Source organism: Saccostrea echinata, unplaced genomic scaffold (genome assembly GCF_033153115.1).
Source record: "Saccostrea echinata isolate AGI-Se365-2 ecotype Australia unplaced genomic scaffold, CSIRO_AGI_Sech_v1 ptg000017l, whole genome shotgun sequence".
In the NCBI taxonomy this organism is placed as follows: Eukaryota; Metazoa; Mollusca; class Bivalvia; order Ostreida; family Ostreidae; genus Saccostrea; species Saccostrea echinata.
The window spans coordinates 5202912-5221286 of record NW_026889766.1 but is presented as its reverse complement, the minus strand read 5'-3'; the positions used below and the strand labels follow the sequence as shown (position 1 = coordinate 5221286).

General features: G+C 33.6%; 4 protein-coding genes across 4 annotated transcripts; all 4 read left to right on the top strand.

Moving 5' to 3' along the window:
* The first annotated feature begins 407 nt into the window (after nucleotides 1-407).
* On the top strand, nucleotides 408-1262 carry LOC133189277 (E3 ubiquitin-protein ligase TRIM45-like). The gene has a single exon (XM_061324680.1). The coding sequence runs from the start codon at nucleotides 408-410 to the stop codon at nucleotides 1260-1262; it is 855 nt and encodes a 284-aa protein (XP_061180664.1).
* Nucleotides 1263-1428: 166 nt separating this feature from the next.
* LOC133189276 (uncharacterized) lies at nucleotides 1429-2115 on the top strand. Its single transcript, XM_061324679.1, has one exon. The coding sequence runs from the start codon at nucleotides 1429-1431 to the stop codon at nucleotides 2113-2115; it is 687 nt and encodes a 228-aa protein (XP_061180663.1).
* Nucleotides 2116-12010: 9895 nt separating this feature from the next.
* On the top strand, nucleotides 12011-13355 carry LOC133189275 (E3 ubiquitin-protein ligase TRIM45-like). Its single transcript, XM_061324677.1, has 2 exons — nucleotides 12011-13193; nucleotides 13291-13355. Exons 1-2 carry the CDS (start codon nucleotides 12011-12013, stop codon nucleotides 13353-13355), a joined length of 1248 nt encoding a protein of 415 aa, XP_061180661.1.
* Nucleotides 13356-13395: 40 nt separating this feature from the next.
* On the top strand, nucleotides 13396-14038 carry LOC133189351 (uncharacterized). Its single transcript, XM_061324744.1, has one exon. The coding sequence runs from the start codon at nucleotides 13508-13510 to the stop codon at nucleotides 13985-13987; it is 480 nt and encodes a 159-aa protein (XP_061180728.1). The 5' UTR covers nucleotides 13396-13507; the 3' UTR covers nucleotides 13988-14038.
* The last annotated feature ends 4337 nt before the right edge of the window (nucleotides 14039-18375 follow it).

Genomic DNA, 18375 nt, shown 5'->3' with positions numbered 1-18375 from the left:
GATCTGTCTTCATAAAATCTCTGAAGTTAAAATAAGGCTGGCAATAATTCTCTTAAGAGTAATGATATCTGTGGTGGTGCTGATAGAAACACACGGGGCATTATTGCAAGAAACTTCAAGATACAATTACAATCTATACAATTTTATATTTTAATAGTGATCCTTTGACAAACATTTTGAATGGGTTCTCTTAAATATACTTTCTAAATTCCGATAAAAAAAGGTACTTCCAAGCATTTATGAAATAAAAAATCCAAATATTTTTTTTAACTCAGAGTCAATGACATGGGTTATCGTATAACAACTCAGTATGTGATTTTCTATGTCTTTCTCAAATGATGTTCATTCAAATATTTATGAACAAACCCTAAACTTTTACTATTTTTTCAGATTAACAAGGACCAGTGATGGACCCCCGCGCCTGTGCTCAAGATGTGATGCGCTGTGTCATGTGTGAGACTGCTGTTATACAAATGCACTGTGAAACATGCCTTCTGAACCTGTGTAAGGCCTGCGTGGGAGAACACATCTCAACTAGTATATCTAAGAATCACAAAGTTGTAAAATTTCAGTCAAGGAAATTCACTTCTCTTTACCCTGGATGTGCCACCCATGGAGAAAAACGTTGTGAAATGTATTGTAGGCACTGCGACATTCCTGTCTGTCACATTTGCATTGCATCTGATCAACACTTCCAACACAAATTATCAAACATCTTGCATGTTCTGGGTGAAAGAAAAGACTTGATAAAGAAAGAACTAACTGAATTAAATGAGTTCATATATCCTACCTACCAGGACATTGCATGTGATCTAAAAGAGAGAATGAGTCAGTTAGAGACGGAATATGGAGATCTTTCAACAGCCATAACAAGACATGGAGAGGACTGGCACAGAGAAATTGACAAACTTGTCAATAAATTTATAGCTGAAGTTTATGAAATGAAGACCTCACAGTTACACATTTTAAAAAATCATCTGGATGAAATTAACGACAAAATTGTAAATATTAAAGTTGATATTGATTCACTTGATATTGTTGTAGACTTTAATGACATGTCAAGACTATTAAGAGTGAGATGCAATGTAAATAAATATAAAAAGTTTCCACAAAAACCTTTGCCCTTTGTACCTAAATTCTATCCAGGGATATTCCAAGGCAGAGAAATTTTTAAACTTTTTGGAGATTTGTCATCAATGTCTCTTACAGAAGAAAAACATGGTTACAGTATGAAGAAAATAAAAAAAATCAAAGAAAGTTAGTCCAATTCATTCAGTCCAAAAGAAATCAACGCACATTGTATCCCCCTCTACTTTCTCTCTGAAATCATCAGAAGTAGGAGCCTCTCTAACAGACAAAGAGGAATCATCAGAATATGGATCCTAAAACATACGCAAAAAGCTGTTTTGTTCAGATATTTTTAGTGGAATGGAGTTTTTTGGCATCGAGACAAATATTGCATGCCTGGGTGATGACAAGTTTTGGACATGTGGAGACAGCAGTACCATGACACTCTACAGCATCAATGAAGGTTCTGTACAAATTGTCAATTCAATTAAAACAAAGTCAAGGAAAAACCCAACAGATATAATAATAACAAGAGATGGACGTCTAGTTTATACTGATTACAAGACCAAAACTGTGAACATTCTGATATCTGAAAAAAATTATGAGTTGATCAGATTGAAGACCTGGAGACCCCAAAGTGTCTGTACAAGCTCCTGTGGTGACCTTTTGGTTTCCATGGAAAGTGATGACAAAAAACAATCAAAAGTTGTGCGATATAATGTTTACAAAGAAACAAATACATATTCCTTCGCTGCGGAGAAACAAAAAATTCAGCTTGTTGATAAGGGTCTACCTTTTTATTCATCTGGTAGTTCTGATAAATACATATGTGAGAACAAGAACCATGATATTTGTGTATCTGACTGTGGAGCTAAAGCTGTAGTGGTCGTCAGTCAGGCCGGAAAAAGGAGATTTCGATATACTGGCTATACTTCTGCTCCAAATAGTAAACCACTAAATCCAAGAGGAACCACTACAGACAGTCAAAGTCACATCCTTATTGCTGACCATGATAATTATAAGGGATGTCAAATCGGTCAATACTAGTATTTGATAATCGGTTAATCGGAAATTTTTCCGATCGACTACCCGGGTACTCGGTAAAAATGTCAATTTTACAAGTGTGTGTAAATTTTGTTGAGCCTAGTGTTAAGCTCCGTTTAACTACAACGATGTATTCTGTAACGTCTATAATGCATGTATATAAACATCGAGTCCAACGAAAATATTTTTTTTAAAAAATATTTATAAAAAAAAAACAAACAAACAAAAGCATAAAAGTCATCAATTAATACACCAATAATTACAAATGATTTATAGTTCTTATTTAGGAAGACGCTTTAATCAACTCAAGAGGCCTAAGAGGACAATCAAATTTGTAATGATCAGGCTACCGACACGCTAAATTTACTCTGCATAGCCCACTTTAAACATTTTTTCAATCATCAGTTAAATAATATTTGTTCACTTTAAAAGTGGGTAGCGGCATTTCTAAGCATGTCCGATTTCGCTACCGTATAGAAACTAAATAACTTTAAAATGATTTAAAAACAATAGGCCATACTTAAACGATGTTCATTGAAAACAAATCATTGAAGCCATCCAAAAATTAAGGGCCACAATAGGTGAGAACTGCTGTGTACAAGGTGAATGGTCACTAATTACTGTATATACACAACCACAGGCGATAACGGGTGTTTTTCGGGTGTAGGCGACGGCACGCTATTTATGTATGCACATTTAAGTTATTTTTTTGGTAAGTCTTTTTTAGGTCACCTGAGTCACTCAGGTGACCTATTGCTATCCGTTTTCGTCCGTCGTCGTCCGTCGTCCGTCGTGCGTTGTGCGTCGTGTGTTAACATTTGAACATTTTCAGCTTCTTCTCTGAAACCGCTGAACCAATTTCAGCCAATTTTGGCATATAGCATCTATGTGTGAAGGGGAACAAAATTTGTGAATTTCACGGTCCCTGCCCCCCTGGGGCCTGAGGGGTGGGGCTAAAACCACTAAAATTAATGCAATCTTTAAAAATCTTCTTCTTTACTCCTGGACAACAAGGAGTCAAACTGTTGGCATGATTATAATAAGCATTGAGCCCTCTACCAAAATTGTGAAATTCATGGCCCCAGGGTCAGGGTTTCTGGTGCTAGGGCGGGGCTATATAGATCATATAGTGAAAGTGCATTATTTCTTTGAAAATCTTCTTCTCTACTCCTGGGTATTATTGAAACAAATTGAATACATAGTTACGATAAGCAAGGGTGACTCTACCAAAATTGTGAAATTCATGGCCCCAGGGTCAAGGGTTCTGGTGCTAGGGCGGGGCTATATAGATCATATAGTGAAAGTGTATTATTTCTTTGAAAATCTTCTTCTCTACTCCTGGGCATTATTGAAACAAATTGAACACATAGTTATGATAAGCAAGGGTGACTCTACCAAAATTGTGAAATTCATGGCCCCAGGGTCAGGGGTTCTGGTGAAAAGGTTGGGGGGGGGGGATGCTCTATTGATTATATAGTGAAAAAGCAAAATTTCTTTGAAAATCTTCTTCTCTACTCCTGGTTATTATTTAAACAAATTGAATACATAGTTATGATAAGCAAGGGTAACTGTACCAAATTTGTGAAATTCATTGCCCCAGGGTAAGGGGTTCTGGTGCTAGGGCGGGGCTATATAGATCATATACTGAAAGTGCATTATTTCTTTAAAATCTTCTTCTCTGCCCCTGGGTATTATTTAAACAAATTAAATACATAGTTATGATACGCAAGGATGCCTCTTCCAAAATTGTGAATTTCATGGCCCCAGGGTCAAGGGTTCTGGTGAAAAGGTGTGTGTGTGTGTGGGGGGGGGGGGCTCTATTGATTATATGGTGAGAAAGCAAAATTTCTTTGAAAATCTTCTTCTCTACTCCTGGTTATTATTTAAACAAATTGAATACATAGTTATGATTAGCAAGAGTGACTGTACCAAAATTGTGAAATTCATTGCCCCAGGGAAAGGGGTTCTGGTGCTAGGACAGGGCTACATAGATCATATTGTGAAAGTGCATTATTTCTTTGAAAATCCTCTTCTCTGCCCCTGGGTATTATTTAAACAAATCAAATACATAGTTATGATACGCAAGGATGCCTCTTCCAAAATTATGAATTTCATGGCCCCAGGATCAAGGGTTCTGGTGAAAAGGGGGGGGCTCTATTAATTATATATTGAGAAAGCAAAATTTCTTTGAAAATCTTCTTCTCTACTCACGGGTATTATTTAAACAAATTAAATACATAGTTATGATAGGCTGACTCTACCAAATTTGTGAAATTCATGTCCCCAGGGTCAGGGGTTCTGGTGAAAAGGGGGGGGGGGGGCTCTATTGATTATATAGTGAAAAAGCAAAATTTCTTTGAAAATCTTCTTCTCTACTCCTGGTTATTATTTAAACAAATTGAATACATTGTTATGATAAGCAAGGATGCCTCTTCCAAAATTGTTAAATTCATGGCCCCAGGGACAGGGGTTCTGGTGCTAGGGTGGGGCTATATAGATCCTATAGTGAAGGTGAATTATTTCTTTGAGAATCTTCTTCTCTGCCCCTGGGTATTATTTAAATAAACTAAGTACATTGTTATGATATGCAAGGATGCCTCTTCCAAAATTGTGAATTTCAGGCTCCCAGGATCAAAGGTTCTGGTGAAAAGGGGGGGGGGGGCTCTATTGATTATATAGCGAAAAAGCAAAATTTCTTTGAAAATATTCTGGTTAAAAAGCAAAGAAGCTAAGTGTATAGTTATGATGAGCAAGAGTGCTTCTTCCAGAGTAGTAAATTTCATGACCCCCTGGGTCAGATGTGCTTGTGTAAGGGTGGGGCTCTTGATAATATAGTGAAAATGCATTAATTCTATTAAATAATCCTGTCTGCTCTTAGTGTTAAGCAGACAAACAAAGTGATTACTTATGATGAGCAAACTTCTGGTCCCAGGGTGAGAGGCTCTGGTGTTTCTCGGTGGGGAGGGGGGGGGGGGGCTCTATTGATAATATAGTGAATATAGTGAATCTGTAGTAAAAGTGCATTATTTCTTTAAAATTTTCTCTGCACCTGGGCAAATCAGAGGCAAAAAGAGTAAAAGTTTTAATAAGGAAGGGTATTTTTACCAGATTTTTGAACATCTGGACCATTTGTTCAAGTGTTCTGGTCCTGGCCAGGGCTCTATTAATTTGTATTCTATTGAGAGGAGTTATTCCTCTTTGCCATTTACTTTTGATAATTAATCACTGTAAATAATGTACTTGAAAGGTTAATAGAATAGGAGAATTATGCAAGAATTGTTATTGTATAATACAAAAAGTACTTTCTTAGTTTAAATGATCAGGTAGACTTGTAAGTAATAGATAAATAAAAATCAGACAAAAATAACTTGTCTTATGAAATGTTCATCAAAGACCAAGAGAGGCTAATGTAAGAGATTTCAACAAGGAATTAAAATATTACAGAAGCACTGATAGTTTGTTAATATACTTATGGTGAGAGTGATAAATGGGGAAGAGATTAGAACCTAATTTATGAACTGTTATTGAATACTAGACTAATTATTTTGTTGATCCTGATCACCCTATTTTTCTTGCATTTGGGCAACAAAGGTTCACCTTTTAGTTCATTTTATACTCTATGAATTCTCTAAATTGTTGTATGATACTCAGGTGACCGTTAAGGCCCTTGGGCCTCTTGTTAATAAATATATGTACTTTGAAATAAAAAAAATATATATACATCCGAGTAACCGAGTACCATTAATATTTTTAGTATTCGGTACTAGGACGTTCGATCGAGTACCCGGTTAACCGGGTACTCCTTGACATCCCTAATAATCATTGTGTCCACGTTATGGACCAAGATGGACAGTTTCTAATTTACATAAGTCTCCGATTTCTTGAACCATATGGATTATGTACAGATTCAGAAGACATTCTGTTTCTTGCTGTCACAGATTTAAAAACATTTTTCCACTGAACCATGTGAAGAAAATCAAATACCTGCAGTAAAAATAATCGTGTAATTGAAAATTTACCTGAGTCACCTAGGCGTGAAGAAGTAGACTTAAAAAATATTTTTAAAAAAGTATTTCTTGTTTCCGTACATTTGTAGGTACAATTGTTTAATTACTGTATAAACTGACTAAATATTTAGGGACTTAAGTCTTATTTTGATCATTAGTAAAATGAATAATGCAATGACTAAGTTAAAATATGAAAATGACCACGGTTACTATGTTTACCTGACCAAGCCAATTGGCGTACGAGAGATGGTTCAGTTTGCAGGGGGATTCTTGCTCCTCCATGCCATCTGGTCCCACCTCTGGTTTTTTAGAGGCCCAAAGTTGCTCTCATACCACTTCCAATGTTTGCAGAGTTTCATATTTGCTCCCCATTCAGTTTGTAATGTGAGCAAGATTACTGTCGTTCTAGTATGTTACTAGTGATACAAGTTACTGTATCTTACTGTACAAGTCTTTTTTTATTACGGTTTCAATGAGGTTTATACATTTTCAATTAAATTGGATTATAAGATGATAATTAATGCATTGAAAAATATGTCTCTATTTTGGGCATATCCCGCTTGATTCATTTTATTTTTTCATATTTACAAGATACAATAAATGTTTGATTCACGCCTCAAGTACAAAGAAACTGTATGTCAAACTAGGCAGTGAAGTCATTTCAGTCAATGCTGCGAGATCACAAGCTGGCTTTTATTCTACATTGGTATAATGCTATTATGGCGAGAAATTTGCATGTCGATTTATTTCTACATTATTAATGAGAAGCAAAGTATATTAGCGTGTATGAAACAAGTTTTAGCATTTATTCATCGAGACCTTTTGTATTATTTTAAACCATAGGATGATGTATGTATGGGAATCCTTGACCTAGCTGCGAGGGATCAGGTGCGTAGGAGGAGTAAGCATCTCCTGTCGACCAGACACGCCCGCCATTAGCCTTATGTACGAGGGTTGATCCAGAAGTAGTGTCTTAACAGCTATAAAATCTTTAATAGTCGAATGTATGCGACAGTCAGGACCATTGAGCAGTGAGCGATCTTTTTTCGTGTCAGTACCTACTGAGACACGGGGCCTCGGTTTATACGGTCTCTTCCGAAGAACCGGTCTTCAATTAGATTCGAACCAGCGACGTAAGGATCAACTCCTTTCTCTGAGACTTTAGAGCAAACGCTCTAACCACTGCGCCACAAGGATGACAAAGTATACAGATTTACAACCATTAATGCATTTCGTGGAATACATTCTATTACTGAGGATTGTACATGTATTTCACTCCATTACAACATACGGTGCTATTTATAAACGATCTTTTTAGAGTTGAAACCAGCAATAGACACTCTATTATTCTGAACTGTTATTTTCATAGCCATTTTTAAAAATTAAAATCGTGAGTTTTAAATCGTGTTATTGGTTTCTCCTTGGCTTTTTGGGTTATTCTGATCAATATAAGTATAGATAGATATGACACTTTTGATTCAATGTTTGATACAAATCGGAAAAAAAAATCAAATACTGCAGTGAAATCAATCACTTTATTGGTTCTTTTCCTGAAAACCAATTGATCATAAAGACGATTGAAACACCTAAAAGGTGCGCCTGTTATTTACATATATTTTGGTAAAATTATTTAATTGGTACACATTTAGGGACTACAGTCTTTATTTATTATTAAACCAACACATTTAGTGAATATTATACAAGATATTAAGTCCAAAATGAAATACCCATGGTACCTGATGAAACTGCAGCTCTATTTGGCTCAACTGAGCAAAGTCAAGAGAATGAAACTTGGTAATGTTAAGCTGAGAATACAAAATAAATAAATAAATAAATAAAATCTTAAAATATAATTCGTATATTCATATATTTAATCTTGAAGGTGAATCCATTTTTCTGCAAAAACAAAAATACTACATTTAGAAGTAATTCAGTAGAAAAAGAAATCCATGTGGTTACCACTTCATCTCTGTCACATCATTCGCAAATTTAGAGGAAGAAGTCAAATTGCACAATCTTATTTAAAAGTCCGTAGAATAAAACCATTATATTGAATTCAGTGAAGAATGAAAACATTGCATGACAACACACTGGATCGTCTCTTATTACATCAGTGACATACCATTCATACAAAAGAGAGGAGAAAATCAGTTTGCACATAAAGATTTAAGGCTGCAGAAAGGAAAGGTCACTACCGGATATGGTAAAGTATGAAATTGCTACTTGAGAACGTTTATCTAAGATCATTTCAAATTTAACACCGAGACATCATTCACACAATAGTAGAGGAGAGCAAGGTTTATGAAACAAATTTTAGAAAGCATAGAGAAAATCACTCTCAAAAAAAAAAAAAAAAAAAAAAAAAAAAAAAAAAAAAACAGATTTTAATGTACATATACTATTTCTCAAGGACTTTCCAAAAAAGTCCAGTGGTAGTACAAATACTTTTCATCAAAATAAGTTTTAGTGATGTATTGTTTTGTCATCTGATTACAGCAGAAAATAACTAAGGTGTTCCAAATTTAAAGAAAAGAGCAATTACAATCACGAGTATGATAAATGGTAGACAGATATAGGCTAGCTATATAGTGTTGTGTGAAGAAAAGCATTTGGTTATTTTAACATCAAGGACGCAATTTTCCCATATTTTGGGTTTTTTTAATAATATAATAAAGTGAAATATGAAGATAACCTACAGTAATTTAGCTCAAGGTCCATTGAAACACTACAAATTGTATGCAGACAAATACGGACTTCTGAAAACATCACAGGTGGGATCAGGTGCCATTCCCTGTCTACCGGTCACATCCACCATGTGCTCCTTGCTTGTCATGATAGGCTGAACGGGAACACTTTACAGTGATTAAGTGCGAAAATAATGGCCTAAAAATTGGTATGAAAAATGCCAACTATCATTCAACTTAACGATTGAATATATTTGATAACAGGATAATTGTATGGAGTATAAAATTTGCAAATTTTTCGTATTTTGGCTGACTTATTTCCTACCAATTGTTTTTGTACTAAACTGGACTGTTCCGTCTACTGATCAATACATAGGGCTCACGGCGGGTGTGACCGGTCAACAGGGGATGCCTACTCCTCCTAGACATCTGTTTCCAACTCTGGAATTTCCAATAGTCGGTGTAAATGCCCTACTCACAGATTTGTATTGTTTAAAGTTTTTATGAGATCGATAATTGTTCGTTATTTTTACACTTTTTTATTTATCATATGTTCAAGTTTTCACAGAGCAGTTCCGATAAATTTTCAAATATAACACCATTAAATGTAGAGGAACATTTAGAAATAGTAAATCGTTTGAATAACAGAAAAAAGATATTTAATGAAAGAGAATGATTCCGTACGGTGTTGAAGTTCTTCAGTGGATGTATATAGATGGATATAATTGTCAGGGTAAACTTGAGTAAATTGGCTCACACAGAGTTGGTGATAAGTAACATATAAAAATCACTTTCACGATTATTTTTATTTGCGTCATCGCCAAGGGAGATTAAACAAAGTTAACTCCCAAAAACATTGAACCAGGAAGAGAAAACAGATAAAGGTCAAATAACACAGGTCACATGACTTTAAAACATCAATGGTGTAAGACTTTCATTGGAAAGGAGATGAAGCCGCCATTCACTATTTTGTAGTCAGGTAGGTATTTAATTTGACATGAATTCTTTGTTCAATACTTTTTTCTCAATTAACCATTTTATTCAAACTTTTCACAGATGGATTAAAAATGTGTGTACCTTTTGTGATCAAAGTATAGCATATGGCTTGATGATATTTCTTACAAGTCATACATTAAATTAATGCATCATTGACTTTTAAAATACTATGACTGTTTCTGGCAAACTGCCTACATGTACACGTCCGCCATGAAATGGGACGTGCGATTTTATTAAATTGATTAAAAAACATTTTAATTTCCATTCGATTCCAAATTTTTGGGAGGAAATCTATGAGGGTTGACATGTCAAAATGTTCAGTTCTTTACCTTTGAGTAGAAGGTCATGCTCTGTAAGTGGGTATCAGCTTTTTTTACCAGGAGAGTATCCTTTATTGCAAAATATTTACAGATACATACATACATACATACATACATACATACATACATATATATATATATATATATATATATATATATATATATATATATATATATATATATATATATATATATATATATATATATATATATATATATATATATATATATATATATATATATATATGATTTAGATATGGGATTTCTCGATTCGATAAATTTAGATATCAAAATTTTACCTTATAATATGGATAAATGTCACGATTAAGAACCTTCTCAGAATTTCTTAATATGAGTATTTTTTTAGTCTTTTTTTTTACTATAGTATTATTATCAGATTATCGTAAAATTTCACTCTCGTTACTGATTAATCAATACAACCAATAAATATACCAGGGGTAACCAGATTAGATTTGTTCTCTTGTGATGAAAATATATTACAATCTTTAAGTAAATCCTTGAATTTTTATAATATTTTTTAAAAAATATTTCTGTATGTCAACAACTTGGGGGAAAAAATCAATATAAATACCTTATAATTGCCCCCGAGTAACAATTTTCATAGTTAAAGAGTGCATAATAATTATTAAGTATCCATTATTGAAAAAAATGGGAAAGACAAAAAAAAAAAAAAAAAAAAAAAAATCCTGATCTAACAATTATCAATGAATTTTTCTCTGTTCGTTAAAGAGGAACCAAATTAATTTCGTTCAATTAAATACTTACGAGGGCTGTTCGGAAACTATTGAGACATTGTGTATATTCTTCTTTCTAATGAACGTCTTTCGGTGAAAATTTGCATATACGTTTGACAAACACTGAAAATTAATAAAAGCAAAAAATATTTTTCAAATATTTTATTTCTTCTTTTCAATGGTATTTTAACGTGTCAATGGTAAGAGTACCCGGCGCAGTCACGAAATCGGATATTGAAAGTATGTAACACCAACGTTCAAACTCCCTATGGACCCATAGCTAGAGCGAAAATAATTCAATTTATGTATATAATTTTTCAATTTAATTTTGACTTCATTTTGTGCAAGTTTGTTAGAATTTTGATCAGAAATACGGAGATAAGAGCGATATAGAAATCTGATAACGACGACAAAACGGATTTTGACGTCAAGGCAGCGCAGCGAGCATACCTTAAATTTTGTGTAGCGCTAAAGTGAACTCTTTTCCTGCAGACTAAACGACCTACTAAAACAATAACAATGTGAAAAAATGTGTCTATAGGTTTGATTTTTTCAGTGATATATATTTTTTTCTTAAAATAATTCAACCAGAGTAAAAACAAAAACTCGACGACCATCAATTATTACGGACTAAATAACGTTGACCCTCTTTGCATAAATCGGTACTACATGATGCTAAGCCACTTGTATTTGACACTTCATGTATATTTTACACTGGGGTAGCAACAGCACACATTTTATTTTTATTTTTTTAAAGAATCGTTTAAGAAAAGAGACATTTGATTTTTTGAATGTTATATGTGATAACAGAGAAAGATGAGTAAACGCTTCCCGATCGTTTCACATGCGAAAACATCTTCGGCTGACGTGACCTTAAAATGAAGTAGCGATGCTTCTCCGGGTCGGTGGACGTATGCATATTTATAATTTCACCGCAACTTGTCTAATTATCCTATAAATTAGAAATTTTGCACATTTCTTTTATTCGTTGTTCATAAAATCTTGACAAATTTTCATGAATTTATCTCTGTCCGTTATGGAGTAGAAGTAAATGTATCAATAATTTCCGAACAGCCCTCGTATAAACAGAAAGTCCTATAGTGTCTATTTTGTTTTAGATCCACAAGGTCTAAGTCATGTACCCCCGTACCACTGCCCAGGACCTGATGCGATGTGATCTTTGTGAGACGGCTATAGTACAGATGCACTGTGATAGATGTCTCGCCAACCTGTGCAAAGCATGTGTGGGAGAACACATCTCAAAGGATGATTCCAAGGATCACAAAGTTGTGAATTTTCAGTATAGGAATACCACTCCCCTCTATCCCGATTGTGCCTCCCACGAGGAGGAACAATGTGCGATGTATTGCCGACACTGTGATATTCCCGTCTGTCACAGTTGCCTAGCAACGAATCATCACCTCAGTCATACGTTATCAAAAATCTTGCAAGTTCTTAGTGAAAAGCAAGATATGATAAAAAAAGAGCAAACTGAATTGCATAAAAGAATTTATCCAACCTACAAGAGCATTGCCTCTGACGTACAGATCAGAATAAGTCAGTTAGAGGAGGAATATGGAGATCTCTCAGCAACCATAACACAACATGGAAATAACCTGCACCAGCAAATTGACCAACTTGTCTCGAAATTTAAGGCTCAGGCTAATGAAACTAAGGTCTCACAGCTTGAATCATTAAAAAAGCATTTGGATGACATAAACAAAAAAATTGACAACATGAAAATTGAAATCGATTCACTTGATACCGCTGCAAACTCCAATGACATTTCAACAACAATCAATGTAAGATCCATTGTAGATCAATATAAAAAGCTTCCACAAAAACTTGTATCATTTGTACCTAAATTCATTCCAGGGCCAATTCAAGGGGAGGAACTTCATAAACTCTTTGGAGCTTTATTGTTAGTATCTGATACGTCAGAGGAGGATGGTTACAGTATGAAGACAACACAGGAATCATCAGAAGAGGAATCCTTTCCTCCAGTCGGACAAAATACATCAGAAGCTAGATCCTCTCCTCAAGCTAAACAACAATCATCAGAAGCCCGATTCTTTCCACCAGTGCCGCCGAAACCACTAAAGATGAACTTGTTCCCATCTTTAGGCGAACAAAAACCACCTGAAGTTACTTCCCCTCCGTCATTTGAAAAGAAATCACCAGAAGTTACTTCCCTTCCGTCATTTGAAAAGAAATCACCAGAAGATGGATTCCCTTCCCCAGTGATACAGAAATCAGTAGAAGATGCATCCCCTTTTTTAATCAAAAAGCTGCAGAATGAACCACAGATTTTTAGCACAAGTATACCATGTTCAAAATTGATGATAAATATTGCTTGTCTGGGAAAGACAAAGATATGGCTTACATGTAAAGGCAACAATTTTATGGAACTGTACAGTATCAATAACACTTCTGAACTTAAGTCAATCACAACCAGGTCTGGGAACATCCCAACAGACTTAGCAGTAACGGGAAGTGGAGAACTTGTTTATACTGATAAGAAGGAGAGAACTGTGAACATTGTAAAAGAAAAAGAGATACAAGAAGTGATCAGACTACAAAGCTGGAAACCTCTTGGTGTCTGTAGCACCTCCTCTGGTGACCTGCTCGTTACCATGGAAAGTGATGATAAACAATCAAAAGTTACCCGATACTCTGGCTCAACAGAGAATCAATCCATTCAGTTTGATGATCAAGGTAAACTTCTCTATTCATCTGATGGTTCTGATAAACACATATGTGAAAACAAGAACCTTGATATCTGTGTGGCTGATTGTGGAGCTAAAGCGGTAGTGGTGGTCAATCAGGTCGGGGAACTGAAATTCAGATATGATGGACACACACCTGGCCCACTTGATAAAGTATTCAATCCAAAAGGAATCATCACAGATAGTCAAAGTAATATCCTTACAGGGGATTATAATAATTGCTGTGTCCACATCTTAGACAAAAATGGAGATTTCCTACGCTACATTAAGTTTAAGTTTCGACCTTATAGGATGTGTATCGATTCAGATGACAATCTGTTTCTAGCAGTCGCAGAATTAAATTCTTCTTCTCCAAACACAGTGCAGAAAGTTGAATTTTTACGATGAAATCAATCAAGTTATTTTCTTGAGACACAAGAGTCTAAATGCAGAAGTAACTAAAACATATTTATAGCTGATGTACTCTTTAATTTCTGTATGTTTTATGGATCACTTATTTTCTGTAATATATATATATATATATATATATATATATATATATATATATATATATATATATATATATATATATATATATATATATATATATATATGCAAAGAATACAGCCAGACATATTTTAACCAGAAAGACTTTTTTCTTATTATGACCTATCATAACATTAGCCAGGACAAAGATACTAAACCATAGAATAAAGTGTTCAGTCAAAATGGAATCACTACAGACAGTCAAGAGTTAAACATGTACAAGTGATTATGATATTTATGCGTTCACATCATAGACCAGAACGGATAATTCCTACGTTACAGAAAGTTCAATTTTTTCTTCCTTACAATTTGAGTGGAGATAAAAGATATCAATCTCTATGTTGTTGTCAGACTCATTTTTCCAGGTCTGTCAAACAATGTGAAGATAATAAAATACTTGATGTTAAAGCAGTTTTTCATTGGCAACTTTTGAAACAACTGTGTCGAAATGCAGAGGAAATGTAGCATATACCTGATATACTTGCTGTTTTGTGTATGTTAAGATGATAATATTTATTCATGATAACCATTATGTCAAATATGGACGGACTACGCTGCAAATTAAATTATCAAAACATAGTCTTTTATTACAAATACTTTCAACTATCATTAAATTAGCAAGGACAATTGAATGATTAATTAATTGTATGTTGTTTTACGTCCCTTTCAAGAATTTTTCACTCATATAGAGACGTCACCATGTACCGGTGAAGGGCTTCAAATTAAGACCTTTACTCGGCGCTCAGGGCCATTCAGGAGTGAGGGTTCTTTATCGTGCCAACCCCTACCGTGAGACGAGGCCTCGGATTTTAAGGTCTCATCCGAAAGACCCGCAACTTTCACTTCAAAGTGCCGAGCGCTTGGCGAAGGAACAGTTGCTACCTGTTTTTATTGACCAAGGTCAGTCGCGGCCATGATTCGAACACACAACCTTCCGAACACGGAGCGAGCTCTCTACCGACTGAGCTACCATGACGGTGCAAGGGCAATTGTAACAAAACATGAAATATGGAAAATGTAGGAAAAAACCGAATGTAATATAGAAGAAAGTTTGCCGGCTAAACTGGCTATATTATGTATAATGTTCACCTGAGACTAACACACCATCAAATAATTTTAAACTTATCTATTTGTTCATTTTCACATGTCTGTCTTACTAGAATTTTTACAAATTTTGTAAGCGAGGAAATTAAGATAATTTTCGAGTTTCCTTTTAGTATCAATTTCACATACTTGTCCTAGTAACTGGTCAGGATCCTTAGAAGTTTTGAATTCTTTCTTATAAATGTATTTTCTATTATTAAAAGACACTGGGTAACATTTTTTAAAATACTAAGATAATTTTTTCTTCAAAACTGCTCTAGAATACGCATCAATTTTTTAAGTCATGGGAAAAAATGTTATTGTTTCATAACGTTCGCTCACAATTTTGTAATTAACAAATGACTTTAAAATTTCAGTCAGTCAAAAGTTGCGTTTTCCTGTGAAAGGCTAAAATTAGACTAACCAGTAATTGTTTTGCGAGTAAAAATGACAGGGGTGGATACTGATAGGAATACTGGATTTATTATAACAAATATCAAGGTACATTCACATTTATCGTTACTGTTCCTTGCAGTCTATTGATCGAAAGTATCTGCTTTGATTTTCGATCCCGATTCCAAATCAGACGTAAGGCACTACACATATATAGAGATTATTCTTTTGCCAAGCGCCCAACATTGGATGTAAAAAGTATTGGTCTTTCTAGTGAGACCTTAAAAACTGAGGTCCTGTATCACTGTAGAAATTGACACAATAAACAACCCTCACTGTTCAAAAGTCCTGAGTGCCGAGAACGTGTCTAAGGGACCTAAAACAACGAGGTTACAAAGATTCTAAAAATTATACCATTAGAAATTTTTGATACAGCACAACCTAAATATTTTTACAGTAACTTAAAAAATGTAATTGTTAACAATTTCCGTGCTAGAGTTATCAGTCTATATATATATAGAAAGAATTTTTATAAAATTTAACGTATGCATTGACTAATACAAGGGGAAATTTCAATACATGTTGGGTTTTACGATCCTTTTAAATGATTTCCTTTGAAAATACGTTGTAAATTCTAATGGAAAAGGTAATCTAAGGCATTTATGGAATAAATAATTCAATTTCTTTCCTACAACTCCAGAACATGGAAACATGGACCGTCGTATTTGCCAGGTACGTAATGTGAACTAGTTTCAATGACATTTCTTCAAATATTTATATAAACAACAAATCCTAAGCTATTACTAATTCAAAGCTATCAAGTTATCTTCTCAGTGTCAATGTCATAACAATTCAGTAACTTTATACGTTAATAAATAACATTTTATTTTTTCTTTTCAGAATGATCATACAAGTTACCAAAACTACGTAAACGTTATGCTCTGTCAGATATATTCAAGGACGACTAGAATAAACTCTTAAGTCACATTCGAAATTTGATTTTAGCCTTATTATTATTTTATTACTCTGCAAACCTGAAGTACAGTATGGGGAAAAAATACTCTGTAGAATTTTTAAAGTTTATAAGAATTCGTTTTTTGAAAAAAAAATAAGAATAAATGCATAACATTTTGATCAAGTTGTGAGAGGTAGAAAATATTTTATGCACTTCTTTTCCATTTTGTTGAATAAAGAAGCATATTTTTACACTGTGAGTCAAATAACAAATTACTTTGGTGAATGTGAAGGTATACTTTCAGTTTGTGAAGACATATTAATTCAAAGCATAAATTGTATAGAAGCAGTAATAAATTTCCTAAACTGAAAGTAAAAAAAAATCACATTCATTTGCTTGAAAGTTACTGTATATGACTGAGACAGGATATTCCAAGTTGTGTTTGTTGTCTTAAGAAAACCTGATCTGTGCAAAATTTGATACCTTATTAAAATTGGAAAATGAATTTTTAAAAATATCTAGCGTTATCATTTATCAAAAAATATTACAGGAAATGAACTTGTCTATTCTATGTGATGTGCAAAATATCTTATTCCTAAAACATAATTTTCTGTTTGTAACATATTCTCCGTCCCTTCTGTGGCTGAATATGATTCCATTCCGTGGAACTAATGATCGGTTTACGTAAACGTGTTACTGTGATATCATTATAAGATTTATAAGATTTTTCCCATAAATAAAATTATAATTTCATCAGCCCTAACTAGATTGATTTATTACTGCTGAACACTGAGTCGGCAATATCTCAGCCATATTTACCATATGCATAAGTCGAAAAGGTGAATATTACCTAATTATTTTCCACACGTGGTAACCTGACCAGACAGAGTAACATTTAAGTTACCATTTAAACAACTCTACTCACTTTCTGTTATAAATCACGCAAAATTACAAAAATATAACGCTAATCATGTCAGCATTCTCACAGGGATTTCATTTTTTTTATTTTTTGATTGTTTTAATTAAATTTACAATAACAAAATTTCATCAAATTTTTCAAGTTGTTCATCAAAAAAAAAAAAAAAAAAAAAAAAAAATTAAAAAAAAAAATTTTACACATGCTGTTACCCCATAAATTTTGTCAACTGAACCAAAAGTTCACTTTTCAACACCTGGTTCAATTAATCGTGCAATAACAATAGAAGAATGAACATAATCTAACAAGAATGATAAAACAGTGAGAAAATAAAGGTACTCGTGTATACATATCAATTGACACAAAACTTAAACTGTAATTAAAAAAAATTCAATATTCTGTATACAGACTTTTATTAAAGCTTATGCATATCTTTACGGGAATGCACGCTTATAGTGAAGTGCTTCAGCTAGGGAGGGACGCTTATGCTTCATTATAATATATAATTCGTTATATACATTAAGTTTGAGATATATTTTAAAGTCACAAGGAATGTAATCAATTAGCCTTAAGCATCAATTCAATAATAATGCCCTTAAAACATTGAACAGAGAATGGATCATCCAAAAAAAAAATCATATAGGAAACACCACAATAAAAATAGTATCATTATACATGTAGATAATACTGAACCTGAAATATTCAATATTGCAGGAGTAATAATTAGGGGACAAAGAATCAATTATAATTTCATTTTTGAATTACTTAATTAATCTAAATTATTTTTATACAATTAATTTTAACCTTGCTTAAGAAAAATTAACAACTTTGTTTGCATATTTAAAAAAAAAAACAATAACATTGAAGTGCGTATATACTACATAGCAGGTTATTTCTGTGATT

Coding starts and splice junctions, on each gene's coding strand:
- LOC133189275 (XM_061324677.1), top strand. CDS start 12,011: ATGTACCCCCGTACCACTGCCCAGGACCTGATGCGATGTGATCTTTGT. Junction 13,194..13,290: donor ACCACAGATTTTTAGCACAA/GTATACCATGTT, acceptor GGAACTGTACAG/TATCAATAACACTTCTGAAC.
- LOC133189276 (XM_061324679.1), top strand. CDS start 1,429: ATGGAGTTTTTTGGCATCGAGACAAATATTGCATGCCTGGGTGATGAC.
- LOC133189277 (XM_061324680.1), top strand. CDS start 408: ATGGACCCCCGCGCCTGTGCTCAAGATGTGATGCGCTGTGTCATGTGT.
- LOC133189351 (XM_061324744.1), top strand. CDS start 13,508: ATGGAAAGTGATGATAAACAATCAAAAGTTACCCGATACTCTGGCTCA.